The following is a 26,381-nucleotide window of genomic DNA, read 5'->3' as shown; positions in this document are numbered from 1 at the left end:
GCATGTTTAATGATTTGAGAAAATACAAAATAAATTCTTTTCTTTTTTTTAAGTCATTGATGATGGATGCTGTGCAATCACTCCACCCTGGAAAAAGAACCATTCAAACATTAAAAACCCCAAATAATTTCCATGTTTCTCATGTGTTTAATGTGTTTACGGTGTCTCTGTGGTTCGTTCTAGCTTTGCGTTGACCCAAGTCATAAAGAATTCGGGGAAAGGAGGAGTTGCACTTTTTACATAAGTTGCTTTCAAAAGTTTCATTTCGTAGTTGTGTAAATACGTCTTTGTTATGACCGCTCCAACTTTAACACACAAAATACTACCTACAGCAATACACAACCCAATGCATCTCTCAAATAAATGAAGGAGTCTCTGTATGTCTGCCTGTTTTTTGCCTTTGTAAAGCACTTGGTGACTTGCATTTCTGAAGACCACTGGAAGAGTGTTCACATTCAGGTCATTTCAATTATATTTTGATTTCATTATGCAGCCCTTTAGATCAAATGCAAAATTGTAAAATATTGTCACAGGTGACAGTTTGGAAGGTTCCCACAGCTACAAAAAAATAGTCTAGAATATTCTTATAGATCAAGAAAATAGCCAAGACTGTTATTATAGATTCAAGAAAGAGCTAGAATGTTCTCATAGATTTTAAAAAAGAGCCTAGAATGTTCTCATAGATAAGAGTCTAGAATGTTCTGATAGATTCAAGAAAGAGAGTAGAATGTTTTCATATATCAAAAAAGACCTAGAATGTTCCCATAGATTTAAAATAAAAACAGCCTAGAATGTTCTCAAAAAAGAACCTTGTAACATTCTCAGAGTAACAAAAAGCGCTAGATTGTTATATTTAAGAAAGAGCCTAGAATGTTTTTATAGATTTGAAAAGACACCCTGGAATGTTCTCAAAGATTTAAAAAAGGGCCTAGAATGTTCTCAAAAAAGAACCTTGTAACATTGTCATAGTAACAAAAAGAACTAGCTTGTTCTGTTTAAGAAAAAGCCTAGAATGTTTTCATAGATTTGAAAAGACACCCTAGAATGTTCTCATAGATAAGATTCTAGAATGTTCTGATAGATTCAAGAAAGAGAGTAGAATGTTTTCATATATCAAAAAAGACCTAGAATGTTCCCACAGATTTTTTTTTTTTTAAAACAGCCTAGAATGTTCTCAAAAAAGAACCTTGTAACATTCTCAGAGTAACAAAAAGAGCTAGATTGTTATATTTAAGAAAGAGCCTAGAATGTTTTTATAGATTTGAAAAGACACTCTGGAATGTTCTCAAAGATTTAAAAAAGGGCCTAGAATGTTCTCAAAGAAGAACCTTGTAACACTGTCATAGTAACAAAAAGAGCTAGCTTGTTCTGTTTAAGAAAGAGCCTAGAATGTTCTCATAGATTCAAGAAACAGCTAGAATGTTCTCATAGAGTAACAAAAATACTTAGAATGTTCTCATAGATTTAGGAAAGAGCATAGAATGTTTTCATAGATTCAAAATGTCTGTTACTTGAAACCCTGTGAAATCTGTTTATTAGTAAACCAACTAACAGAGCAAATTGAATTTGTTGGTATTAAGTTTTCCGGCATGACTCCCCACACTATTAGCAAAATGAGTGAAAAACAAAACAGACCGAATAACTGGGAGGATCCGCTGAAATTCTTAAAACAAATATGACAAATGTCCTGTTTTAGCTGCCTCAGCTAAGGTAGATCATTATCTGCAATGGGAGTACTTCTACTTCTGTGTGTATTTCTTTTTTCTTGTTTTCATACTTTTTTAATTCGTAAAGGAATATTTTTAGTTTGTAGTTTTGATTCTTGTGCTAAAAATAAAGAATCTGAATACTTCCTCTGGGCATAGGAAAACAGAGCAGCAGTATGAAATATGAGGATCAAATTTAAGTATGGCACTGATGAATGACAATAAAGGTCACTGCTCCATCTTGATGTGTCGCTGCTGTTGTGACCTCTCACTTCTGACTTTCTTGCTGCTGGATGACGGGAATCAGAGCTTTTATACTGTCCCAGAACAGGATAGTTCGATGAACTATAATGCATGAAGGGCTTGCACTGAGCTGTGCTTCTCTCTGTGCAGGTAAGATGTTTAAGTCTTTGGACCTGTCGCTCATCGTGGAGTTCATGCTGATGTTCTACAAAGACAAACCCATCGACTGGCTGCTGGACCACATCATGTGGGTCAAAGTGTGCAACCCTGAGAAGGATGCGGTGAGTGGATCCAACAGAAACCATCAAAAACAGAGGAGATCAATACTGAATGAAGGGTTTACCATGATATCTACTGTATATAAAACAATATCAGCCAGAAAAACAAAAAAAAACTCTTTTAAAAATAAAAAGTATTTTATTAAAAAATACTTTTAACCATTCTGTCAGCTGCCAAACCTCTCACATGTGCATCAGTATGTAAACAGCAACACTTTTCATCGATGAAGGCTACAGATTGTTATTGGCCCTGACAATTTTCCAACTTTCCGGAGCTTCAAATGAGGCTGTTTTGTTTCTGAGTGGCACCTGTGTCACACTGTTAAGCACATCGTGTGTTAGCGATCTGGTAGTGGGGCATATTGGTGGCAAACAAGTGACTGACGTGTTTTTGCTGCCTTTGTGTGATTTTCAGTCAGAATGTAAAATCAGCTTTGGCGTTACAAGTGTGTGTGAGTGTGTGCAGTGTTTCAGCTCAGTCTCCTGGAAAAAAGTGAAAAAGTCACAGTTTGATTTGCTTCTGTCGATGGACACAAATTCCTGACTGAGAAACAGAGCTTTGAACAAAGTAGCAACAGTTTATTTGAAATCAAAGCTGGTTTTCTAAACCGAAACCTTTCCAGTGGTAATTAATAACACAGTTAAAGTGTGAAATTCAAACTGTGGTCACATGGATTTTTGGAAATAAATGAATATATCCTGGTGAGGAGGAGGAGGAGGAGGGGTGTCAGTGGGATTAGTCAGAAGGCTTAGTTTTACTTTGTTTTCATTGGCTGATTACTTTTTACTAACAGGTTAAACATTATCTGGGTTAAAAATAAATACTCCTTCACAACAGTTAATGACGCTTTGTATTTTAGATTTCTTTCTTTATGGTTTGTTTTGTTTTATTACAGTTCAGTTAACTTTTAGTTGTAATGTACTAAGGGCAAAGTTCAAACTAAAAGTGGTTAACGTCTCCTCAGTGAATACTGGAGCATACCTATCCCCTCGTTCCTTACTAACAGCAGGTTGAATCGTGCTTCCAATCTGAGAGTAAGCGGTTTAACGTGACAGCGTTCGTACTGCAGGGCTGCTGCACTGACGCTTTGTAGTTGAAGATTTGGGAGGATTGTGTGTTTGTAAATGTACCTGTTTGCATCTCCCCCCTCTCTGTCTTTCAGAAACACTGTGACAGGCAGAAAGCCAACCTGAGGATTCGGTTTAAGCCGTCGCTCTTCCAGCATGTCGGCACCCACTCGTCCCTGGCTGGAAAGATTCAGAAACTCAAGGTAATGACTGAGCATCTCTCTGAGCGCAGCTGTATTTATATCACGGCGGGAAATGTGCCGCTCTGTGAGCCTCGTGTTCCCGAAGACGACCACAAACACCTATTAGCAGCAGACATACGGAAACATCCATGAATATAAAAACTTATCAGGAATGTTTTTCCAGCTTGTTTTCCTGTTCCTCCCGTCTTATAAGGCTGTCTCTCTCCTGTGTTCCTGTTTCTCTTGGTGTGACCCTGGATAGTTGCCAGACATGACATACTGTGTAGCTCAACACAATCCACACGCTACATACAGTTTGATCCTGACACCTGGACGCCCACGAGCCACGTGCAACCTTGCTGCCTTTGAAATGGCTGCTTCAAAGACAGAGACCAGGTCTGCAATCATTTGCAGTCAGTTGCCGAGGGTTCATCTCGCCTAATAGGAGGCAAACATTCTGCAAACAGTTGCAGTCTGGCTTGGACCGGCTGCAGATCACATCAGTCTGAATGAGTCGTTGTCAATGAGGGGACTCAAGTCTTCTGGTTTCCAGCTGGTTGTATTCTGGTTATACTACTGGGAAGGTTACTGAGCTCAAATGTAACAGTTAAATGTGAATGTCTGTCTATATACACAGCAGGCATGTGACTTTCACCTATTTATGGCAGCTAGTTGCTGTATTATTAGAAACAGATGACATGTAATTGCCAACTGGACTCCATATTATTACAGGTTTTAGTGACAGTTTAGGCATTTTGTGAAGTGTGAAAAATAAGTGAAGTGAAATAACTTTATCTTATTGGATTAAACGGACAGTTTAACATTGAGGACATAATTTACACTTTAAAAAGGTGATAATTTACAATATATGTCACTACAGTAATCAGAAGAACTGTTAGGAAATTGTAATAACATCGTGTTGTCAGTGAAGTACTGTGATAGTATTTTGTGTTGTGTCTGATGATTCCCACCTTTAATAAACTGACAAATGTCACAAAACTGCTGTTATCTGCATAAACACAAATCCATATTAACTGCTTACCTTCAAAATAAAACCAGAACCTCACAGATGTGAAGCATAAATTCAGAAATTCCTCCATGAATCGTGACGTAGTTACTGCAGTCGTTCAGCAGCCTCACTTTAATACAGGAACATAACCAGAAAACAACCAGCTGGCAACCAGTCAAGCGTCCCAATGATTAATTTTTGTCCTTTTTGCAGCATGGTTAACATCCTGTTTTTGCTCTTATTCCTGAATCAACTCACAACTTTACTGGAATTGAGCTACAACCTAATTTCTATCCCCATCCAAATTTCTTAAAATATTTATTTTCGAATAAAGGATTAGTCTCAAAAAGGACAGAAATAAGTCAATAAATCAAAACAAAACAATCGAATCCCGTTGTGCCTGCAGTCTGCTGCAGTGCACCGGCTGACCCTTTAAGAAGAGTTTGGCACAAACGTCCTGTGAATGTTGATCTTTGATTTGTTGTCACGTCTGTTTTGGTGAATCTCAGGTAGACTCACAGCCACGCTGTGGAGCTGGTGAACAAATGGTTCTTATTTCATCTGTTTCCAAGGGGCAGGCGACATCTTTCAGTCGTGTTTTAGTTAAAGATTATTTATAATTTAAGCTGTAATGAGGCAGTGTGGCCACCCGTGGTGTCATTTCAGATTATCTTAGAGATTATTCTTCTGTTCTAAAGCTCAGCTCTGACCCGGACGGCCTCAGTGTGAGTTTCCTGAGCTTGGAGCGGGGTGAGGTTCAGTCCGAGTTCAGTCCAGCGTCTCTGGAGAGATGAAGATTGAAAGCCTCTGCAGTCATTCGCAGCTTCGCTTCCTGCCAGCAGCTCGGCCCGAGCACCTCCGTTTAATGCCTCTGATTACTGTGTTAAGCGCGGTGGATATTAGCCCGCTGACTGGTGCTGCAATCTGCTCTAATCAATTGGATATCGATCCGGCCGCCCGTCCCAGAGCCTCCTCGCTGTGGGGATTGAAGCGCAGAGGCCGACTGCATGGGGCTGTGTAACTATGGAGGCTAACTCCGAAATTACCCTCCAGCCTGAACTGTTCACCGCTTCAGAGAGAACATCAACCCAGAGTTTTAAAATTAAAGTCATAATGGGAGGAATTGAAGTGGACGTCGGATTTATTCGACTGTGGAGTCGTGTAATTAAGAGGGAAAATTAAGTCTGGAGACTTGTTCATGGACGAAGGAGTGAAAATAACAAAACTGATTCAGAGTTTTATTTCTCCAAAGTCATTAAATGTCTTGAGTTAACCTCTGACCTCTGCTTGCAGAGACTTTAACACTCAGCTGTAACGGTGTTTGAGTTTGCTGGTTTGCTGTATAAGGACTCATCACTGAACAAATATCTGTTCACTGACTGTCAGCGAGAACGACTGAATTATTTCTAAGGCCAAACCGTTCCTTTAACCGGAGTTTAAACTCATAATCATCCTCTTCTCATCCCCTCAGTTTTATCTTCAGACACTTCTTTTAGTCTGGAGCTCCACCCGAGCAGCTTTGCATGATTCACAGTTCAGAATCATCCTTCTGTATCTCACACCAGACTTGCTGCAGCTCCTCAGGTCATCCACAGTCTGAAACAAACTGGTTTAGCTCCACCCCCTTTAAGAAGATCTTCGTCTGATTGGTTACCCTCACACACAGCCAGAAAAAAATTGCTGAAGCTGAGCATTTAAAGCACAGTAAAGCCTGACCTCTGATCTCATTATTATAAACTTTGTCCGTGTTTAATGTGAACATCTTCTGCTAGAACAGCAGATCTATGACAGGAAGTACTGAGAAGCAGAGCGGGTCCACTTTAAGATCTGAAAATAAGAGCTTCTTATAAGAGAGTCTCAGACATCACCAATCACTTGCTCTTTTAAAACCTGATATGATGCTGAGCTGTAAAAGTTTATAAAAGGGAAAAGCTTCAGATTTGAGCTTCTCTTTTATTATTTGTTCACAAACAACAGAAACGTTATAAAATGTGACAGGTTGGGTCAAAAAGGCAGAGCTCAGACAGAAAACCTCAAATCAAGCAGAATAAACGATAAAAAATATTCTGACAGAACATTCAGCGGATGAACAAAGCCAAAACATTTCACACATCACAAACAGCAAACTGTGAATGGGATGTGTTTTAACATCTGTACTCTACAATGTCTGAGAGAACCAAGTTTCATAAACAGGACCACAACAAGACAAAGTCACACAACTGTTACACAAATGCATCAGCCTCTGGAGGTGAAACCAGTGATGAAGCACCAAAAGCTGCAGTTCCTCTAACGTCCAACAGAGATTCCAGCAGCGAGTCAGTCCCCCATAGACTCCCAAGTTAAAACTTTATAGCAGAATTAAACATGTTAACGCCCTAAAACACAAACTGGTTTGGGGTCTGTGATAATTTAACTCTTCCACACACCACAGGTGTGGGTTTAATTATAACTCACAACTTGAAATTGTATTAAGCCTTATTTTGTTAGGGGCGTGGCCTCTGTTGGCGGCTGTAGCTGCTAGCTGTCTGCTAGTTTACGCCTCAGCTAATCGTAGCCCCTGAACTTGGCGTCTGTTTGTGCTGTTGGAGCCTTTTAAAAAACATTATCTGACCAGTAATATGGCTGCTGTGAGGTTACTGTACTAACAGAACGTCCGAGAAGTCTACCTCCAGTTTTAGGATTTTATTTGGATGCTACTGACTGCTAATTAGCTAATTAGAAATCTGTGACTGTGGATGTGGAGAGCTTCCTAACCAGGTTAGCTGGATTAGCTGATAGCTTAGCACCACTTCTGGTTCTACAAACTCAACATGGTGGTGGTAAAAACGCTGACATTGAGGTATGATCGACAAAGTACTGAGTGACATTACAGTGGTTACTGTGGCAGCTAGGGATGAAGGACCTGGACAACGCCAATGCTCCCCTGCAGGTAACACTAAAAAAGCAGATCACACCTGTTCCAGCTTTTTGAAGGTGACCAGAAGGATTTACAAAGTTGTGCAAACCTGAGCAGCAGTTGCTCTGCCTGCCTGTTCCTCATTACTGATCCCGACAGGCAGTAGCGGTTTTTGACACGGGCGAACCGGGCGGTAGGGCGAACGGTGGTACGTGTACGGAATACACGTACCACCGTTACGTATTTAAAATACAAAATATGAGTAACCGTATTCCGTTACAGTTACCGTTTAAAAAGCATTTAGAATACAGTTACTTTGTTGAAATAAATGGATTACACAGCGGTATTTTTCTGTTTCATATTGTCGCAGGTCAGGACTGTTTGGGTTTTGCTTGTTCTGTTGTTCCAGGCGGCAGCGTTATGGTTGCCATGGTTACAGTGTGACACTCTCTCTCTGTGTTTCCTGGGTGAGAGAGTGCCCTTTTGTTGTTGTTGTTGTGCTAAGCTAATAGCACTAATAGCTAATAGGCGGAATGCTACAGGCATAGCCCTAAAGAATGTAGCCTCATGGGCAGTGTAGTCCGTGCTGCAGGGAGAATGGACTGCCATACCCGTTATGTGTCTGTGAGCGTGAGGAGGGAGAAAAAGGAGAGTGGAAAAGTAAGAGTTGTCATCGAGCAGAAACGGGAGCTGGAAGCATGTAAATATAATAATAACCACTGCAGCCAAGAAGAGTGCCTGACGAGCCCAGTTGTAAGTAAGCTATTAAGACTCGACTATACGCTGTGTGTGTTTGTGTTTTCCTCCGAAACAATAAGTTCTGTTGGAGCAGCCTTTCAACGCCTCTCTCTGTCTCTTGCAAGAAAACTTGACCCAGACAACAAAGTAAAGCTAGTTTTTGGCTACGAGCAGACATGGAACCGACTATTAGCCAGAGGTCCCTTTACTAGGGTTTGGAGCCGCGGACCTTCAGTAATGTAATAAATCACACAGCAATAGTACATTCATGTAGTTGTAAAAAGCATGATAATACAGTATATTAAGTAATCCAAAATGTTCAGAATGCGTCTCATTGAGTAACGAAACGGAATACGTTACAAAATACATTTTGGGGCATGTATCCTGTAATCTGTAGTGGAATGCATTTTAAAAGTAACCTTCCCAACACTGTGCTTGCGCACAGGGAGGAGAGGGCGGGGCAGCCAGGTTCTCTGGCTGGCTGGAGCAGCATCTAATAACCAACTCGCAAAATAAAACAAAATAAAAACAAACCAACAAACACGAAAACGCCAGACATTATGATACAGACTTATAATTTGAACCGATGTTTTTTCAAAATTCTATACGGGAAAAGTGAGCACGAGAGCCCTCGCTGCTGAATTCAAAGTAAACTTTATTGTCATCTCTGCTATATATAGAGAGAGACGAGACAACGAGGCTCCAGTTACAGCAGTGCAAGTAAACAAACAATAAATATAAGAAGAGTAAAAAATATATATATATACTCTTTAGGACCAGGGGTAAAGGGATTAATAACAATTAGAGGGAGTGTTCGCCCAGGGCGCCAAACGGGCTAGGACCGCCACTGCTGACAGGAGTCAGACCTGCAGCTGCTGCTGTCATTTCACCTGTAACACAATTATTTGGTAATGTAATGTTGACCACCAAGGGCGCTGTGCCTCCCAGTGCATGTTTATCACAGAGAGTAATGTTATTGGAGTTAGGGCTGGGTATCGTCACTGATTTCTAGAATTGATTCAATTCCGATTCACAAGGTCCCGAATCGATTCGATCCACGATTCGATTTAATTCAATTCGATTCGATTCACTTCGATTTGAATCTGGGAAATTTTGACAGTCAGAAATATTATAATTCAGATCACTACATTTACATATTTTTGTATCTATAAAAAGGAAGCTGACACACGCAAGACTTTATCAAAGGTGTAAGCATCACAGCAGATGCCTTTGTGTCAAAGTAGCTGAGGATAAAACACAGAAAAACATGAAGGCAATTTTCCTGGCCTGGGATTTTATAAAAATATTCTGCAGTAAATCAAAAACTAAAGAAAACCATTAATCAACACATGAACATTACCTCTGAAGTTACAGCGGTTTTATTAGAGACACGGTTAAGCGTTTTGCATTTTGCATAATTTTAAAAAGTTTAAATTTGTTCAGTATTGAACGGCAGAAATTAGGTTTTCTTTTCAGAAGTATATAAAACGGGGAAAAAAACGTTGGCCGACAGCGCTGTAAACAACGGTAGACTTGTGCGTAACAAGCAAGCAAATAATGAAGAAAACAGTACAGAGGGAGAGAGAGAGCTGTGCATCGTGGTCGAAGCAAAACAGTAAAAGTCAGAGTGAATACATGACGATGTTTATGTGAAGCGTAGTTTGGATCTTCTTTTGCTGCTGGTTCGGTCAATATTGTTTGGAGAGACATCAAACTAACAGCTTTAGAATCAGCGCATAAAGGGCGTGAACACAAAGCGCGGACCCGCCGACAGATCAGAATCAGCGAGCTGTCTGCTTTCAGCCCCGACCGTGAGAAAGGCGACATCTAACTGATTCTGATCCGCGGGCTGCGCTGTGTGTTTAAGTCTTTGTGCAGAATCCGTGTTCCTGCTCTCATTTACTGTCTTAGCTGTTTGGTGGTTGTTGAGATTTCACCAGAGATTCTGGCATTTTGGGCAAAATAAATTTATATTAAAAAAATCGATTCAGGATTTTAATGAATCGATTTTACGTAATCCAAGCCAGAATCGATTTTAATCGATAAATCGATTATAAAAACCCACCCCTAATTGGAGTGTAGAAGCATAACAGACACGGAGCCTGCTCACACTGAACTTATTCTGTTAACAAACTGCATCAACGACATAGACGCTGTATCCACACTGACGTGATGCCTTTGTAAAACTATGAGGAAGAATATCATATCTGTACTGATATGGGCTGGGTAAGGTGTTAGTGAAAGGATGCCACATCATTTGATGAGAATGCAGGTTTAACTGCTTCGTCGCCTTCATTCTTTAAACTCCAAAACTAGCAGAGGTGTTTATTCTTCTTCATTAGATGAATCTTATTATTTCTACTAGGGAAACGCTCTCATTAATAACCTAAAGGTGGAAAAGGTTTTGTGAATATTTCATGTTTCATCCACGATGAGGTGGCATGGTAGCAGAGTGGCATGGCTGAATTTTTACAGCATATTGTGATCTAATAAAGGCTTCGGATTGAATTAGATCCTGATGGACTGAGTCTGTTTTCTTGCTGTTTGTGTCTGTGCAGTTAAAATCCTATCACATTCTCGTTTTGTTGGCGGCAGTCTTGCGTTATGAGTTTAGGTTCAGAGGTCGGTGCGTGGTCACTCAGTGCTGCTGTTGAATGACATCCAGAATACGAAAAGTCTCTGTAAGTGCACCAGAATAGCATGACATCATGCTTCTGTTGCTCTTCGGAAGGGTTTCTGCACTGAAGCGAAAGTGGATTAGTCATCAAGGACAGCGAGCGCGTCTGGCGATGATACCAGCGGTTCGAATTATCTTCTGGTCACTGCACAGCGGCGTCAGCTGTGCAGTGATTCAGACGTGCAGCTGCAGAAGCATCCAGCAAGGCGTGACTTCATACTGAAGAAATGATTTAGTCATGTGATGTCTGTTTGTTTGGGGGATTTTTTAGGATAAGGACTTTGGGAAACAGACTCTCCATAAGGGTCACGCCAACCCGCTGGCGGAGGTGACGACCAGTCTGAAGACCTACCAGCACTTCACCCTGGAGAAGGCCTACTTGGGTGAGGACTTCTTCTGGGCCTTCACCCCGGTGGCGGGGGATTTCATACGGATACGATTCTTCACACCTGTTCGCATCGAAAGGTCAGTAACGAAGGACGGGATAGGGGGAGTACCACAGGTTAGAGTCTTCCCTCCGACCCTGCTGCTCTTACTGAAATATCACCTCTCTCTCTTTCTCTCAGGTTTTTCTTCCGGAGCGGAAACATCGAACATCCAGGAGACAAACTCTTCAACACGTCGGTGGAGGTTCTGCCGTTCGATGTGAGTGTTCAGATACAGTTTTAATGGGTGGGGCATCCTGGGAAGCCTTAAAGTGTCCATATGCTTCTTTGCTAGCTGTTTTGGGTAAAAGTATAGAAGTTTAAAATCTTTTAGATGTGCTTACTTTCTTAAAAGATAATTTCGGTGCAGTCCAGCAGAGGGTCAACTGAGAACAATCTTCGCCCACTCGTGTGGTGGCTAGCAGCATCACCTCTCCTCGAGAAGGTCCAGGGTTTGAATCCAGGCTAAGGCCTTTCTGTGAGGAGGTTGTGCTTCCTCTAGCACAGTTCAAAGACATGCGTGAGGTTCAGTTTAATTTGGTCTTTGTCTCTGTTAGCCTGTGACGGCCGGGATAGGCTCCTGCAGCACTGAATTGGATGAGGTTTTCAGTTAATGGATAGATGGGTGAAATTTCTGCTTTTTGACCCAGTATCCATCACAATGACAGCAAAGGATGAGAGTGCAAAGTTAACATAGCCTTTAGAAACATCAAGGACGAGGCAGGCAGGCTGAAACAAACCGGAGTAATCCAGGAAGCCCCTAACCGAGAGATTAATTTCTATCTATAGCAGGAGACCATATCTGACTCTGCCATGAGTGCCTGCTATAAGTGAAAACAGATTCAGTTTGTGGTGTGTGGAAAAGGAGGCAGAGTGATGGATCACTGCCACTTTATGTCTGTGGTCGATTGTAAAACAAAGGCTGAATGAAGCCGAGAGCCTCAGCGGGGCGGAGAGAGGTGCGCTGAGAGGAAGAGGAGCTCCTACCAAGATCAACAGGAGAGATAAAACGAGGAGAAGAATCGGTACACGCTTACAGGAAGCTGAGCACACAGACACGTGCAGACCAGAGCTGGAGGAGGGAGGCGGTTGCTGCAGTAATGCTGACCAAGAGCAGGAAGGGAGGAGGAGAAGGAGGGGGTGGGACTGGATGATGGCCCTAAAAACTGCAGGTACACGCCAGAAAACGTGGCTGCACAAAACACGATTACTGCTAAATTTTGTTAGAAATTTCATCGTCCATGCTGCGGCTGCTCTCGGGGCTGAAACGTGTCAAAGTGTGGTTTGTGGAGCTGAATCGGTTTAGTTCATATGAATCTCATCTGTCTGTTGTTGTAAAGGCATCAAAGGGCTTCGGCTTTTCTGTGTATCAAGTTAGTAACGCACAGAAAACCTGCAGTCGAGTTTTATCATCAGATCATCGCCTGAGAAGAGTCCAAAAATGATCAGTCGTCTTCTGCCTCCATCTCCTCCTATCCCAGCATCCCCCTCTGTCACACCAACCCTCTGCATGACCTCCTTCACAGCATCCTTTCTGAGGTCCTCCTCTTGTGCTCCTACCTGGCAGCTCCATCAGTATATCCGTATATGCTCATCTCCACCCGTTCCACCCCCTTCTTTTCTTCATCTCTCGTGGTTTGGATGGTTGACCGCACGTATTTACATTCACCTGTCCCCCTCTCATTCACACTTATCTCTTTTTTTCATTTGTGATTCAAACATGATGTGAATGTGTCAGTGGAGTCGTCAGTAATTGAGCTGTTCTGATAAAAGGATGATGGAGGTGAGCTGAAAAGAATTAATTTTAGGTGAAAAGGTCATTGAATTATCATATTAATATATATGTAATGTGATAATTTAAACCGTTATGTCGAACCGGCGGTATTGTTTGGATTTTTTGAGGCTGTAGGTGTGAATAATCGCTGTGACAGCTGAGAGCAGATAAACTGATGTTGGTTTAAATGTCAGAGTGCGTCTTGAGGCAGCGTCTCCATTCAGAAGTTGATCAGCAGCCGGGACAGCGTCTCAGTCTGTGCGAGGACAGGAAACAGTGCAGGTGTGTGCGCACATGGGAAAGCTCCAGAGCCTTTATGAGTACTGTTACTCCGGCACAGGAAGCACGAGAAACAGCAGCAAGATTAATGAGTGAGCAGCTTAAAGTCAGAGTTTTCACTGGTGGATCTCCTTTTAGCTTCTTTTACCTGGCTAGATCACCATGGTAACAGGTGTGACACACATATATAAAGTGCAGAGCGGGTGATGCGTTCGGGCTTTTGGTGGCAGTGCTGATCAGATACACAGTCGTATTTCACTAACAGCGACACAAACAGCACTGCAGTCTCAGTTTAGCTGCGCAGTTTTTAAAAAAATATCCTCTTTAATTCCTAATGTTGCTCTTTCTTGTGTCGCCTATACATTAACTTTCCTGTCTGTCTTCTCTGAGTGTTTCCGCCTGTGTCTCGTCAACAACTCGTGTTTGTGTTTCTGTTCTTGTTGCTTCTTCAGACAGATCCTGTGATTCAGCGTAACCTGAAACAATCATTCTCTGTGTGACTCTATAAGTTTCTCACTATACTGCGTTACTTCAGTTCATTGAGGTTTGCAGTATTCATTCATGCACAGCTCTCTGAAGGTCCCATCACAACATCTCAGTCCGGTTGAGGTCTGGACTCTGACTGGACCGTTGCAGGTTTGCTGCGCTGCTCTGGATCATTGTCCTGTTAATGACCCAGTTTGGTCTGAGCTTTAGCTGTGGGACAGATTTCCAGAAGTCTTGTTGTTTATTCAGAAGCAGCTTTGCAAATCTAAACCATGCTGCAATTTCTTTTTACAGAGAAAAGACTTTCTCCTGGAAACCCTTCCGCATAAAACCTTAGAATTGAACTGTGCTTTTTACCAGGAACGAGGAAACGAGCTATCCTCGGGATGTGTGACACCCTTGCTTTGTTATTCCTGTCAGGAGTTTTGGTAGTATTTTAAAGTTAAACAAATCCAGTTGACCTGAGGTGTGTCACATGCACCCCGCAGTGCTTTGATTGTTTAAGGAGGTAAATGAGGTTCTGAAAAAAGTGAAAAGGTTTCAGTTTTTCAGAAAAAGGTACTCAGTGTTGCATTATTTCAAGTAAAAACCTGATTTAATGTTACAAGTTTAATGTGATCCTTTAACCGTGGGGCTGTTGTATTCATAATAATAATATTAATAATGTATACTCTATTGATCCCTCTGGGGAAATTCCTCTCTGCATTTAACCCATTCACTCAGTGAAGCAGTGGGCAGCCATTGGGCGCCTGGGGAGCAGTTTGTAGGGACGGTACCTTGTTCAGGGGTACCTCAGGTTAGCCGTTCAGTGGATTCAACCCCCGACCTTCCGGTCACGGGGCCACCACTCTACCTACTGAGCTATCCCTTCCCCATTATATGAGAAGTTATTAAACATTTAGTGTGTAAAATGAGCCCAAAGCTGCAGAAAACATAAGTTCTGAATCTAAATAGAAAAGTTAAACATAGCTGGAGGAGAGGAGCTGATTTTACTGATCCATGATAAAAATGAGTTTTCTCCATATTTTAACTATAATTGAGACTCTCCAGCTTTCAATGAATGGCCTTAGATTAGATTTGTAATTGAATGATGAGGCGTTTTCTTTCTGACACACTAACGATACAAACACAGAGTCAAATTAATTGATTAACTGATCGGATGGTGTTTCGTTTGCTTCCAGAATATCCAGGCAGAGAAAGAGGCCTTGATAGAAGGGAAGGAGAAAACACCAAAGTACCATCGGACCGAGGACGGCTTCATCAGAATCGGTGAGTGATGGCACACAGACAGCAGCCAGCTGTGTGCAGCTTCACTGAGTTTCCCTGATCATCATAAAGTGATGGGTGTAGCAGCAGCTGAGGACGTGTGACTGACTGCTGCATTTGAGGAGCTGTAATGAGCTCTTTCCCTGCACATGAGCTGTCACAGTTTACATCTGCAAGGAGGGAAAACGCTCCTTTTACTCTTTTATCTTCCTGAACTGTGGAGTGAACTTCGACACGCAGTCTTTACAGCTGATCGAGTTCGGCTGTTCTCCACTGCAGGACCATTTTAAGAACCTGTACTTGTAAGCAGCTCCACAAAACTGCCAATCAGCAGAGCTCAGTGCTGAATATTTCACCTCCCAGCAAGGATTATTGTAAAGAAAGCACCTTGGAACAGCTGATCTTTCAAATATCTGAGCCCTGTGTGCGAAAAAGTCGCATTAATTTGATTTTAGATTATATTTTGAGTTGTTTTCTCAGGAATGATCTGTGTTTGTGACCATAGACTGTTCACTCGCTGCTTTGTAGTCTTTCCATTTTAAATCCTGTGGGCATATCACACACACGGACACATCTGATAATTAGCACTCAGTCACATCCAAATAAAACAAATTTTAAAAAAAACTGGATCTCAAGACAGTCAGTACAGTAATCTCACAGCAGCCATATTATTGGTCAGATGATGTTATTAAAGATGCTCCAACAGCACAAACACGATCCAGAGGTCCACTTCAGGGACTCCAGTGATCTGAGGTGACAGCTAGCAGCTACAGTCACCTGTGTCTCCATCCACCTTTCAGTCAAAGAAGCCACACCCCTAACAAAGCATAATAATTTAAGCCTATATAATATTTTAACAGGTGACTTATAACTGTACCGTTGCTTTGAATGATTAAATTATCTACAGAGACCAAAACCATTTTTGTATGAGGCTCTAAACATGTTTATTTCTGCTGTAAAGTTTTAACACGGTGGTCTATGGGGATTGGCTGACTGCTGGAGCCTCTGGTGGACAGTAGAGGAACTGCAGGCTTTGGCACTGCGCTTTTATTTGGTGTATTTTTTCAGCTCGTGGAGGTTTCGTGATTCACAAGGCGAAAACCCACAAACCTCTCCTCCTTTATTTTTATATATTGAATAATTTAACAGTGATGTTCTGCACATCTTTAACCAGCACGCAGCCTGACAGGTTTGGTGTTTTCCAAACTTTAAGAGCTGAACAACAACTTTTGTTATGAAAACTTTGCATTAGATTGTAAAAACTGACAGGCTGAAGGCCAAAACGTGGCTTCACTGTGGATGTGAGAAGGTAAAGAGTCAGGTATTGTGCTGAGATCTTACATCAGTCCGCTTTCCATCTGATAGAAATCCGGCCTTGCAGGATGATGCTCGTAAAAATTTAAACTTTATTTATAAGGAAAAATTAGCATATGAAAGAATATCACAAAAAGTTAGAGACTGTGCATGGGTGCGTTCAGTCAATCGATCAATAAACTCGCCGGGAATAGATTTCATGTCACAGGTTGGATTTTCAGTGTGGCCTCGGGGTTTCACACACATTGGCAGACTGTCAGATTTATCTTTTCATTACTGGAATTTGTTTTTCCTCCAGCTGGGCTGATTTCAGCAGGATTAACTGGAACCTTCAGTAAATAAATTAAGGTGTCCTGACTGCTGTGTGAAGTTATTTGACTTAAAATAAATAAAAACTGAAATAAAACCAACAGAACAAAATAAATCTGCTCATTTGTTCTTTGCATCGGCAGCACCGAGCATCCTTGGTCAGTTTCTATTATATGAATGCAAACATTGAAGCTTCTGGCCTATTTAGTTCATCTACCCTTTTAGATTATTCTGGACCACAGTCGTTGTTTTGTCTTTCTCATTATTTGCACAAAAGACGTTGTTTTGTGCATGTTTGAATCCACCTGAAGGAATCAGGACTTCAGAGGGAAAGAAGATACTGGCCTACAGCAGGTGGAAGGAGCGCCAGTGTGGGCTGACATCATAAATTACCAGCAGCTCTTTATCCCCTTCATCAATTTTTCAGATGAGTCGGCGGATCGATCCAGCCGCGCTCCTTCACTCTATTCATTTCATCGTGCTGCCTTCAGGAGACCTGCATCCAATTTCAGTGTGTGAGATCTTCTGTGTGAGAATTAACCGTCTGAGAAAGTCAGGACTAAACAGCATGTTTGAAGGAGGGTGGGCTACAGAAAGGGAAGAGGGAACTTCATTTCAGTGAAGTTCAGGTTCCTCCTCCAGTCTGTCATGTCCCAGCATCGAGCCTGAAAGAGCCCAAACACGTGGTTCTGTCCTGGAAAGGTCAATGTTCCCGTCACTTCCACAGAAATCAAAAGTTTACAGAAACTTTTAGGCGGTTCAAACTTTGTTTTATATAAATTCTTTTTTGAGAAGCTCGGCATCTTAAACATCTTAAGCTTTGAATTTTTGTGGAAAATTCCTTCACAAAGAGATCAGTCCTGAGGGGGAAGCATGGGAACTTTGATGTTTTCACTTTTCCTCTAGCACCATCATGAGGCTCGCATTGTTTCAGTTAAAAATGTAATCACCCATCAGATGATTGGGATGGACTTTGGTTCAGTTCATTTAATCAAGCTCAAGAATTCTGGAGAATTCATACCCGAGTATTTCCATTCGTCCTCCTTTCTGCTTCCTGTGCTTTAATCTAGACTTGAAGTGGACCTGAAGTCTGCTGTTTGTTGCCTGAAAGTGTAAAATGTCATCCTCTTAAAAGATTTGTTTCCCGCCTCTGTCAGCGTTTATTGTAGGAGAAACAAAAAGAAAGCTCCCATGTCAGCCCAAGAACTGCCGTCTGATTATTTTTTATTGTCTATGTTTTGAGCCTTTGTGTGATCTGTGTTTCTGGGGACAGCTCTCAGACAGCCGTAGACACGAGTCTAGATACTGAGTGAAAACCATAATACCCACAATAATATCAGATAATACCCTGTGAGAAACAATAACACGCTCCCCAGATGCTGTTCTCTGTCAGGATTACAGTCGCTACCTGGAAGCATCACTGCCAGCATGATAATCCTAGTAAATAAATCCTCTGAGGGATTATTGCTCTGTTGAGGTTCAGTTGCCCTGAAACCAACCTCTGCTAGAAGACCCGATACCGGCAGGACGCCAGAGAGGGTCTGATGGAGACTGAGGCTTTTTTTCTGGTAGTCAGGCTCAGAGAAAGCTGCAACCACAGGGGTCAATAAATGGATGTTGGGAACACGTAATGGGTCTTTATAACCATTAATAACCCTGTAAATCTGCACAGAAAGCATAACAATCCCTTAATTACTTCAAAATGTTTTATTTGAGCCAAAAGTAGGTATATCAAGGGGTCAGTTTTTACCCCTCAATCTGAAAACCTTGGGGTTGTTGTCCCACCTGGGCGGCTGGGCGGGGTGGTGCAATTTTGTGAACACAATAACTTCAGAGCGAGGCAATGTAGGATTTTCAAGTCTATACTATAGGTGCTTCTAGTAAAATCTCAGTGACATCAAGGTCAGAGGTGAAGTTTTCTGAAAATCTTTCAGGCACAATATCTCAAAAAGGAGTTCTACCACATTTATACCACAGGTGCATGTACTATGAGGCTGGAGGTGAGCATTGCCCACCGCCAGTATTTTTGTGAAGCATGTTCTTTGTCATGCAGGAGCCAAACACAGGCACAAAATTAGTGACCAAAACAAAAAGTGAGTTTTATTCTATTCAAGGGTACAGAAAGACAAAACAGAATAAAGCACACTCAAATCAAGTGAAGAAGAAGCCTGACAAAGACTGAAAGTACATAATGAAGAACAGAAGCATTTGTTCTTCTGACCCGGGTAACCTTTGGGTTAGGTCTGGGTTTTAAGATCAAAGTGGGCTTTAAATGTAAAATGAGTACAGCTCTGTTGTATTTGCATTTCCCTGATGATCAGCAACTTTATTCCCTCCAAACAACTGTACAGTCATTTTATTGTTGTATAAGATTTAATGTCTCATCTTAAAACAGAGCAGCTATTTGAACTTATATAAAATTTACACATGGACTAAACCATTTATTATGTTTTTATTTACTATTATTGTTATTGTTTGGAAATACTTAGTTGTCTGCTGTCAGTACATTTATCTATAACGATGAGTGAAACCGTGGGTTAACTTGCCATGTTCATGTGACCATTTATCCTGATTACTGATGTTAGAGTAAATAAATCCGGATAAAAGAAAAATACTGTGGATATGTGGATCTCATTTCATAGTGCAGGGTCCAGGATAATAAGGTGAAGCCAATGAGGGCAGAGCAGACAGTCATAACAGAGGGACAACACAGGAAGTAAAATCACCAAAGCGACATGTCCAAAATAACGGGAAACGGCAAAGAACAAGACTTTAGAAAACCTAGGCAGGGAGGTCACCGGGGAAAAATGTGTATCCCTTGAGCAGTTGGCATGTGGTTGCTGGCTGCTGTATTTAAATGGATGAAATAGATCACAAAGAGGATGCTGCACCATTAACTGCCTTGTGTTTACTTTGGTCGCTGGCAGATGAAATAAAATGACAGTAGAAATCTCTGTAAATTAAAAAGCTGTCACAGTGCACTTCTGTTTGAAACCATCCTCACTTCTCCTGTCAGGTTGTTGAGCCTGTTGATCTTCATCTTTTCCAGGAACGTTCCATAATGGCATCGCAGAGGGGGAGGTGGACCCCAGCTTCGGGCCCCTGGAGGCCATGCGTCTCTCAGTGATCACGGACTCACCAGTCTGGGTGATCCTCAGCGAGGTGAGATCGCCTCAGAGTTAAATCAAACTAAAACTAACCAAAAGACAGTGTTCTGTTGAGACATTTATCCACACTTACTGCTGAGTATTGACAGAAGAAGTCCTTGGAGAGGATTCTGAAGTCTCCGGGGTATTCTGTAATCCTTTCTTTACTCTGTCTGTACAAACTGGACTATACAATACTGGTCCAGTATATTAAGTCCTTTTTAGTGAATGTGGTCCCAGTGCCCAATCTAAGAACTAATTTCAGGTATATTCACCAGAAAAAGACAAAGTTGGTACCACTGATGTCAGTGTCCAGCAGGTTTTCTGAAAGATTTCTTTAAAAAAAAAAAATTAATTTATTGTATTTTATTTCATTGGAGTGATAGTTCAGGAAGCAGAGCTGTGCCCTGAATCAGCTACAGTAGCTCCAGTTAGTGACAGACTGTAGTAAAGTTGACTATTAGGCCGACAGTTGTCATGTCTTATCAGAGCTTAGATAAGATCCACGCACAAACGATGACAGCACAGTGAATATTAACTGAAAGCTCTCCTGTAGTAATGCGGCCAACACACCGGGAAAGCAACCCATGAGTCTCCAGATGGAACGATAATTAGAGCGTGGCTGAAAATAAAAACAGCTTGAATCCGTGCTGCAGCTCGCCCATCAGCTGTGAAGCAAAGCTGCAGACGCATCAGTCTCGATAATGATTGGATTTATAGATACAGGGCCACACGTGAAACTGGGCACAGCTTGTGATGAATGCTCTCACCTTTTCTGACCAGCCACCTGCTTTTTCAGAAACTGATCAAACATCCAGGTTACCGCGCTTGTTTCTGCTCCTCTCATTAAAGTTTATTCAAACTTTAATAAATCTATCATATCCTCTGAATATCCCCTGAATTTGGAGTTATGAGGGGTCAGGTAGGCTATATAAGTGAAAAGCGACAGGTTTGGACCCCCACCATACTTCCTGTGTGATCGTGCAAAGCAGCTGATGCTGAGCAGATCAGGCGGGTTTGTCTCGTTATTATTTTAGTGATTCTTTGTGACTCACGCCTTCGCCGTCTCTCCTCTCAGATCTTCATAAAGAAAGCCGAGTAAAGCTCCGCCCCCTCAAAGTTACCTCAGCGGCGTTCAGACGAGCTGACCGGAAGCTCCTCGGCTCCTGTCCTGCCTCGTCCCGCTCACCAGATCCCCACCGCGGTGCCACAGCGCCGCCACCTGGCAGGACCTCAGCGCTGCAGGACTGAACAGATCAGAGACTGAGACACTGCGACAGGTGGGCTCACCTGTCTCCACCCAGAGGAGTGATGTCATTACTCCTTATCCTGTATTTATGTGTACATACAGTAAGCTCAATGTTGAAACACTGGTAATCACGGAGGCTGTGGCAAGAGCGGCGAGCCACCTCTGATGATCAATCTGCTGCTTTGGGACTTCCTGTCTGCAGACGGGACCTTCCTGCCCCGCCCACAGTACCCGTGTATGTGCGTCCACTCTCTGCGTGTGGTGATGTGTGTGCTGCAGGCATTTCCCCTCCTTCAATTTGCCTTAACAAAGAGCAGAGTCACTTCAAACAGGCCCCGCCTCCCGACATGTAGCGTCCAAAAATACCCAGAATCCTCTGCTGCAGCCTCGGACCTTCTTCCCGCTATCGTGGTTTCAAACTACTGACAAAGACGCTGACAAGTTTCTGTTCACGACCACATCTTTAAGTTACCGAGGCCTTCACACTGACTGCTCTGTGTCCTGATTACTCTGCAGTACACCACTGTACCCTGAGGCATTCCTCAGTACCATGTAGTACTCTGATTACTCTGCTGTACTCCACTGTGCTCTGAGGTATTCCTCAGTACCATGCAGTACTCTGATTACTGTGTAATACTCTGATTACTCTGACATACTCCAGTGTACTCTGAGGTATTCCTCTGTGTTTTGCAGTACTCTGATTACTCTGCAATACTCCATTGTATTCTGAGAGTCTTTGGTACTCTGTGGTTCCTCATTAGTACTCTGAAATACGCCACTGTATCCTGAGATATTCCACATCACTCTGACTGTTATTCAGTACTCTAATTACATTAAAATAGTCTAGAGTACTCAAAAATATTCCACAGTACTCTGAATTCCTGTAAAAGACTGTAAAATGCTTTGAGGTATTCCAGTCTCCTGAGGTACCTTGGAGTACTTTGAGGGTTTTTTTTTAATACTTTGAGGTACACTCCACAGTACTTTGAAGTACTCAACAGTCCCCTGATTACTCTGCATTGGTCTTATTCTGAAGTACTGTTAAATACTTCGCAGTACTGTGAGGTATTCCACAGGACTATGCAGTACTCCTACAGTGTGCCTCAGAACACTGGGGTAATCAGGGTACTGCAGAGAGTATTGAAAAATAATCAGAGAACCGTCCCTCAGAGGGACTCTGAGATATTATGGACTAATCTGAGATACTTTGCAGTACTCTGATGTATTTTGTAGTACTCTGATGTACTCCGTTGTACCACTTGGGTACTTTTCCTTCTTGTGTCTTCTCCACAGGTCGATTTTTAGTTTTTCTGAGCAGACGCCGTCGTCCTTCGGCTCTTTGTCTCACGCTGAGCGACGGTGTCAGTGTCGTCTTACAGGAGAGAAGTTTGTGATAAATTGTTCCCTCGTTTGCAGATTTTAATCTGTTCCCCAAACAGCTGCCTTAAAGTGACGGAATTCATGACATTATCATTGTTTCTTTTGTGCGTCTAACTTTGGACCGACTGAATTTAATTGACTTCATGTTGGATCGACTGATTTATGAGGACATTTGTCAGATTTAGGGGCCACATTACATCTCTGAAAGACCGAGAGCGAAATGAACATCCTGTCAGAGTTTATTAAAACTCCAGAATCACTTTTAAGGATTTATGTTCTTGGGTTTTCGAGGTGGATAATTGCCAGGGCTCTGATTAATCTCCTGGGTTCTGGACATTTTGAGGTCTTGAACTGGACTAAAGTGAAGAGCGAGGGGCCGTCCGGAGGCTCTCTCCTTCTCTAGTGGTTCTGTGGTTTAACAATGAGTAAATATGTGGTGTTCTAAGTGCTATCATCTGCCTTTAAAACACAAATGTAGGACAAAAGAGTGTTTTAGTGTGTTGTTCCTTCTGTAACATTTAATGCTGTTTTAACTTAATTTCACCCGTTATTTCTGCACTTCTGGGAGCTTTAAACCATGTTATGAAGTGCGAGTGTGGCTGGAAGGTTATTGCTTTGATGCCTGTCACGCTGCAGTTATACTGGGCAGCTTCCAGTGGATGTGTTGAAGTGCACTGCCTTTGCACTCAGTGCAGTCGCTCATAAGAAACAACAAAACATACCCAGTAATTCTAATTTGTTTCCATTATTATTGTACAAAATATGTCTTCAAATACACACAGCAAAGTGAAGTGAAGCTGAAACATGAAACCGTATTTTATTCACAGTAAAACACTGAAAACGTATTAAAGGTTTAAACTGAGAAATGGACAATTTTAAGAAAATATGAGCTCATTTTGAATTTGATGGCGGTAACACATCTCTAAAAAGGGCCACATTTCCCTCTGTGCAGCATCCCCTCTTCTTTGAACAACAGTCCGTAAACATCTGGGCACTGAGGAGAGCGGCTGCTGGAATTTTTCAAGAGGAATAGCATCCCATTCCCGTCTGATAAAGGATTCTAGCTGCTCACACAGTACAAATTGGCTTGCTAATATGCAGAAACACCACAGGATGTAACTTTGACGTCTATAATCTGCTCACAGAAATCCACAGGAACAGGCTAAGTGAAGTAAAGGAGGTAAATGAACCACGGGAACAGTTTATCGAGACTCTCCTCCATTAAGATGTGGCTCTCTTTCCCGTACAAACTGTCACTAGTTCAGATTTTCAGATGTGAAGTCAGCTGATCAGTGATATTAGGCTAAATTAACTCTAGCTTCAGGAAACATCCCAGGATTTTTTTTTTATTATTTTCTTTGAAAGATGCACTGGAATGCATTGCTATCATCTTGTATGTGTCTTTTGTATCCTTTAGATAAACTCTATTTAAATGAGCTTAAACTTCTATCCAATCTGTGAATTGTAATAAAGACAGAAATTTAAGTGGTTTCCTCGTGTCTTTTAATTTCAGCATTTCTTCTAATGCAGGAAAGTCATTGTTTCTCCAGATTCCACCCCCTGTGAGGTTTGTTAAAACTGAGCAAAAAGCTTCCTAAATAATTAATGTTTGCTCGTTTTTGTCATTTTCTGATCAGATTAATGGTGCATTCATACTGACGTTTCTGTAATGAGGTGAATTGACAGGCTTTATGAATGGGGAGGAATTCACATTCAAAAAATTAACTTCACACTGTCTGTGAAAATGTTAACAGAATATATTAAAAAGGTCTTGGCTACTCTTTTCAGATGAAAGCTGACATTTTCCAGGGGTGTATCTGACATCATCTGGCTACTCATGATGGAAAATTCATTGTATGTTTATACGTTCAAGTGTGAGTCAAATAAGGAAACTGTAGGATTAATTAGAAAAATAAATCAGTGCATCATCTGCATGTAAACTGACATTTTCCAAGGAACTCAGCATTCTGAGCAGATTCAGTAAAAAACACAGGTCCTTATACTGAGCCTTGTGGTACACCAGTATTTACTGTAAAGGTTAAGAAACACAGATTCACAGACCAGAATGTGAAGCACAAACTCCTCGTCATCATCATCAATGTGAATTTCTGTCAGGGTGATAACTGGATCATCATGCTGTGCTTCTGCTCTTAAATGAACTGATCGATAAATGGGATTAAGAGTAACTTCGTCAGCAGAGCTGTTTCCATCAAAACTATCCAACAACAGAAAATTTCTGCTCTGCACCGTTGTATTTGTACTACAACAGGACAAAAAAACACACATACATACATATGACACAGGAGTGCTGTTATGAGGTTAAGTGTTAAAAAGCATCTTTTTCTACTTACTTTATTTACTTTTACACTTCTGTCATAAAATAGAGTGAAAATAGAGTTTTTCATCACTTTTGAACATTTTAATACTGCAGTAAATTATAAATGATTATATGAATGAAATTAATGAATTGCACTGGTTGTTCCAAATGTCAGTAAGGACTTGAGGTATGCGCATATTTGGCTGCAGAGTTGTCAGGTGGATGATGTGGAGGAGGTGAGTAGTTTTCTGGAAACTGTTTCATCACAAAAATGATGAAATGGCAGCATCACTCATTGGTTTTTGCAGAAGCTGCTTCATCACACAGACTCTGTGATCTTCATTTCAGGTGGAGAACTGAATGTTTGTCTATAGTCTTGTAGGTAAGGTCTTTACCTTACAATATGATGTGCTTTGAATTTTTGATGAGCCTAATCTAAATCAAACTGAATTGATTTGAATTTAAAAGTGTGTTTATGTCCAACTCAATCTGAAAAAAGTCAGGTGACAAGAAGTGCTGAAGACTGAAAAAAATTAACTCTTTTAATTACGATCACTTTAAAAGTCACAAATAATTCAGCAGGTGGATGGGTACCTTTAACAACCAGCTCTGGAAGAGAACTGAGTTTTGGTTTAGAAGGGTAATGGCAGCATGTGGTGTGGCGGTCACATGCAGGAAGATCACATGATTCTTAGAGTTCTGCTCTGACACAGAGTCAAGCATCAGAACATTTTCTTCGATGATAAAGCATCACTATCTGTGGCTCCATAGTGTAGGGATTAACACCTTCAGCTAATACACAGAAGATCCCTTTTCAAGTCCAGGAGGTCACCCAAATCTCTGGGGACAGCTGGAAGGTCATCTGATCTGAAAACCTGACAAAATCAAGCATGCCGATCTATTTGCTGTGGCGACCCCTGGTGAATAAGGGAACAGCCCAAAGAAGCTTCATAAAGAATCAGTCTTATGTGATTTATGTTTATTCAGTCGCTGCTAATTAGGGCACAATAACATCCAGTTAAAATCCTAGAGTTTCACTCAGCAATATTGGAGCTCAGACCTGTTGGATGTTCTGTTTATTCAATTTACCACAAAGCAGCCATATTAGATAATTGCATTAAAAATGTTCTAAAAGGCTCAAACAATACAAACACAGTCCACGGGTCCAGTTCAGACACTCCAATTAGCTGACTCACTACTGGAGCCTTAGGTAGATGTTAGAGGATCTTCAGAGCTGGACTAATTTTTCAGGCCTGGAGGTCTCGCTTTAGCATCATAGAAGAAGCTGAGCCCGCTCAGTTGTCAACTGTTAATCAAAGCTATGTCAGCATGCCTTGATTGGCTGTTGTTTCAGTGATGATCACACTAACAAGAACACCACTTCACAGGTCAAGGGACCCTCAAACACAGAAACCACACACACATTTAAATTGTGATTTCCCAGGTAAACAACACACACATGCTTTTTCCCCCCCTAGACTTTATCAAACAGTCTTTTAGTGCAGACCGGTGTGCATGTTTACTGTGTGCACAAAAACAGTTGAAAATTCATTTTTGTTTCTCATTAAAGTAAAGGTAACTTTTTTGTTTGTTTTTTTTATCTCATATTTGTGTACCAAATGTGTATTTCAGGTGCTGT

At 41.5% G+C, this 26,381-nt stretch overlaps 1 protein-coding gene across 2 annotated transcripts in view; it reads left to right on the top strand.

The window, feature by feature from the left end:
• The window catches only part of mgat4b (alpha-1,3-mannosyl-glycoprotein 4-beta-N-acetylglucosaminyltransferase B), a 122,826-nt gene extending 96,564 nt beyond the window's left edge, over nucleotides 1-26,262 (top strand). Inside the window, exons 9-15 of one of the 2 annotated variants that reach the window (XR_014869525.1) lie at nucleotides 2,100-2,230; nucleotides 3,391-3,498; nucleotides 11,069-11,262; nucleotides 11,364-11,442; nucleotides 14,943-19,014; nucleotides 19,046-19,812; nucleotides 20,875-26,262. Coding sequence is in view for 1 of the 2 variants with exons in the window: in XM_085133685.1 (XP_084989811.1) it covers nucleotides 2,100-2,230; nucleotides 3,391-3,498; nucleotides 11,069-11,262; nucleotides 11,364-11,442; nucleotides 14,943-15,030; nucleotides 19,700-19,812; nucleotides 20,875-20,898 (737 nt within the window). In the remaining variant the exon portion in view is untranslated. The remainder of the gene's footprint in view (nucleotides 1-2,099; nucleotides 2,231-3,390; nucleotides 3,499-11,068; nucleotides 11,263-11,363; nucleotides 11,443-14,942; nucleotides 19,015-19,045; nucleotides 19,813-20,874) is intronic. The other variant, XM_085133685.1, reaches the window with a different exon arrangement.
• The last annotated feature ends 119 nt before the right edge of the window (nucleotides 26,263-26,381 follow it).

The sequence above is a fragment of the Neolamprologus multifasciatus genome, chromosome 2 (genome assembly GCF_963576455.1).
Source record: "Neolamprologus multifasciatus chromosome 2, fNeoMul1.2, whole genome shotgun sequence".
In the NCBI taxonomy this organism is placed as follows: Eukaryota; Metazoa; Chordata; class Actinopteri; order Cichliformes; family Cichlidae; genus Neolamprologus; species Neolamprologus multifasciatus.
This window is presented reverse-complemented; position numbering and strand designations above follow the sequence as displayed.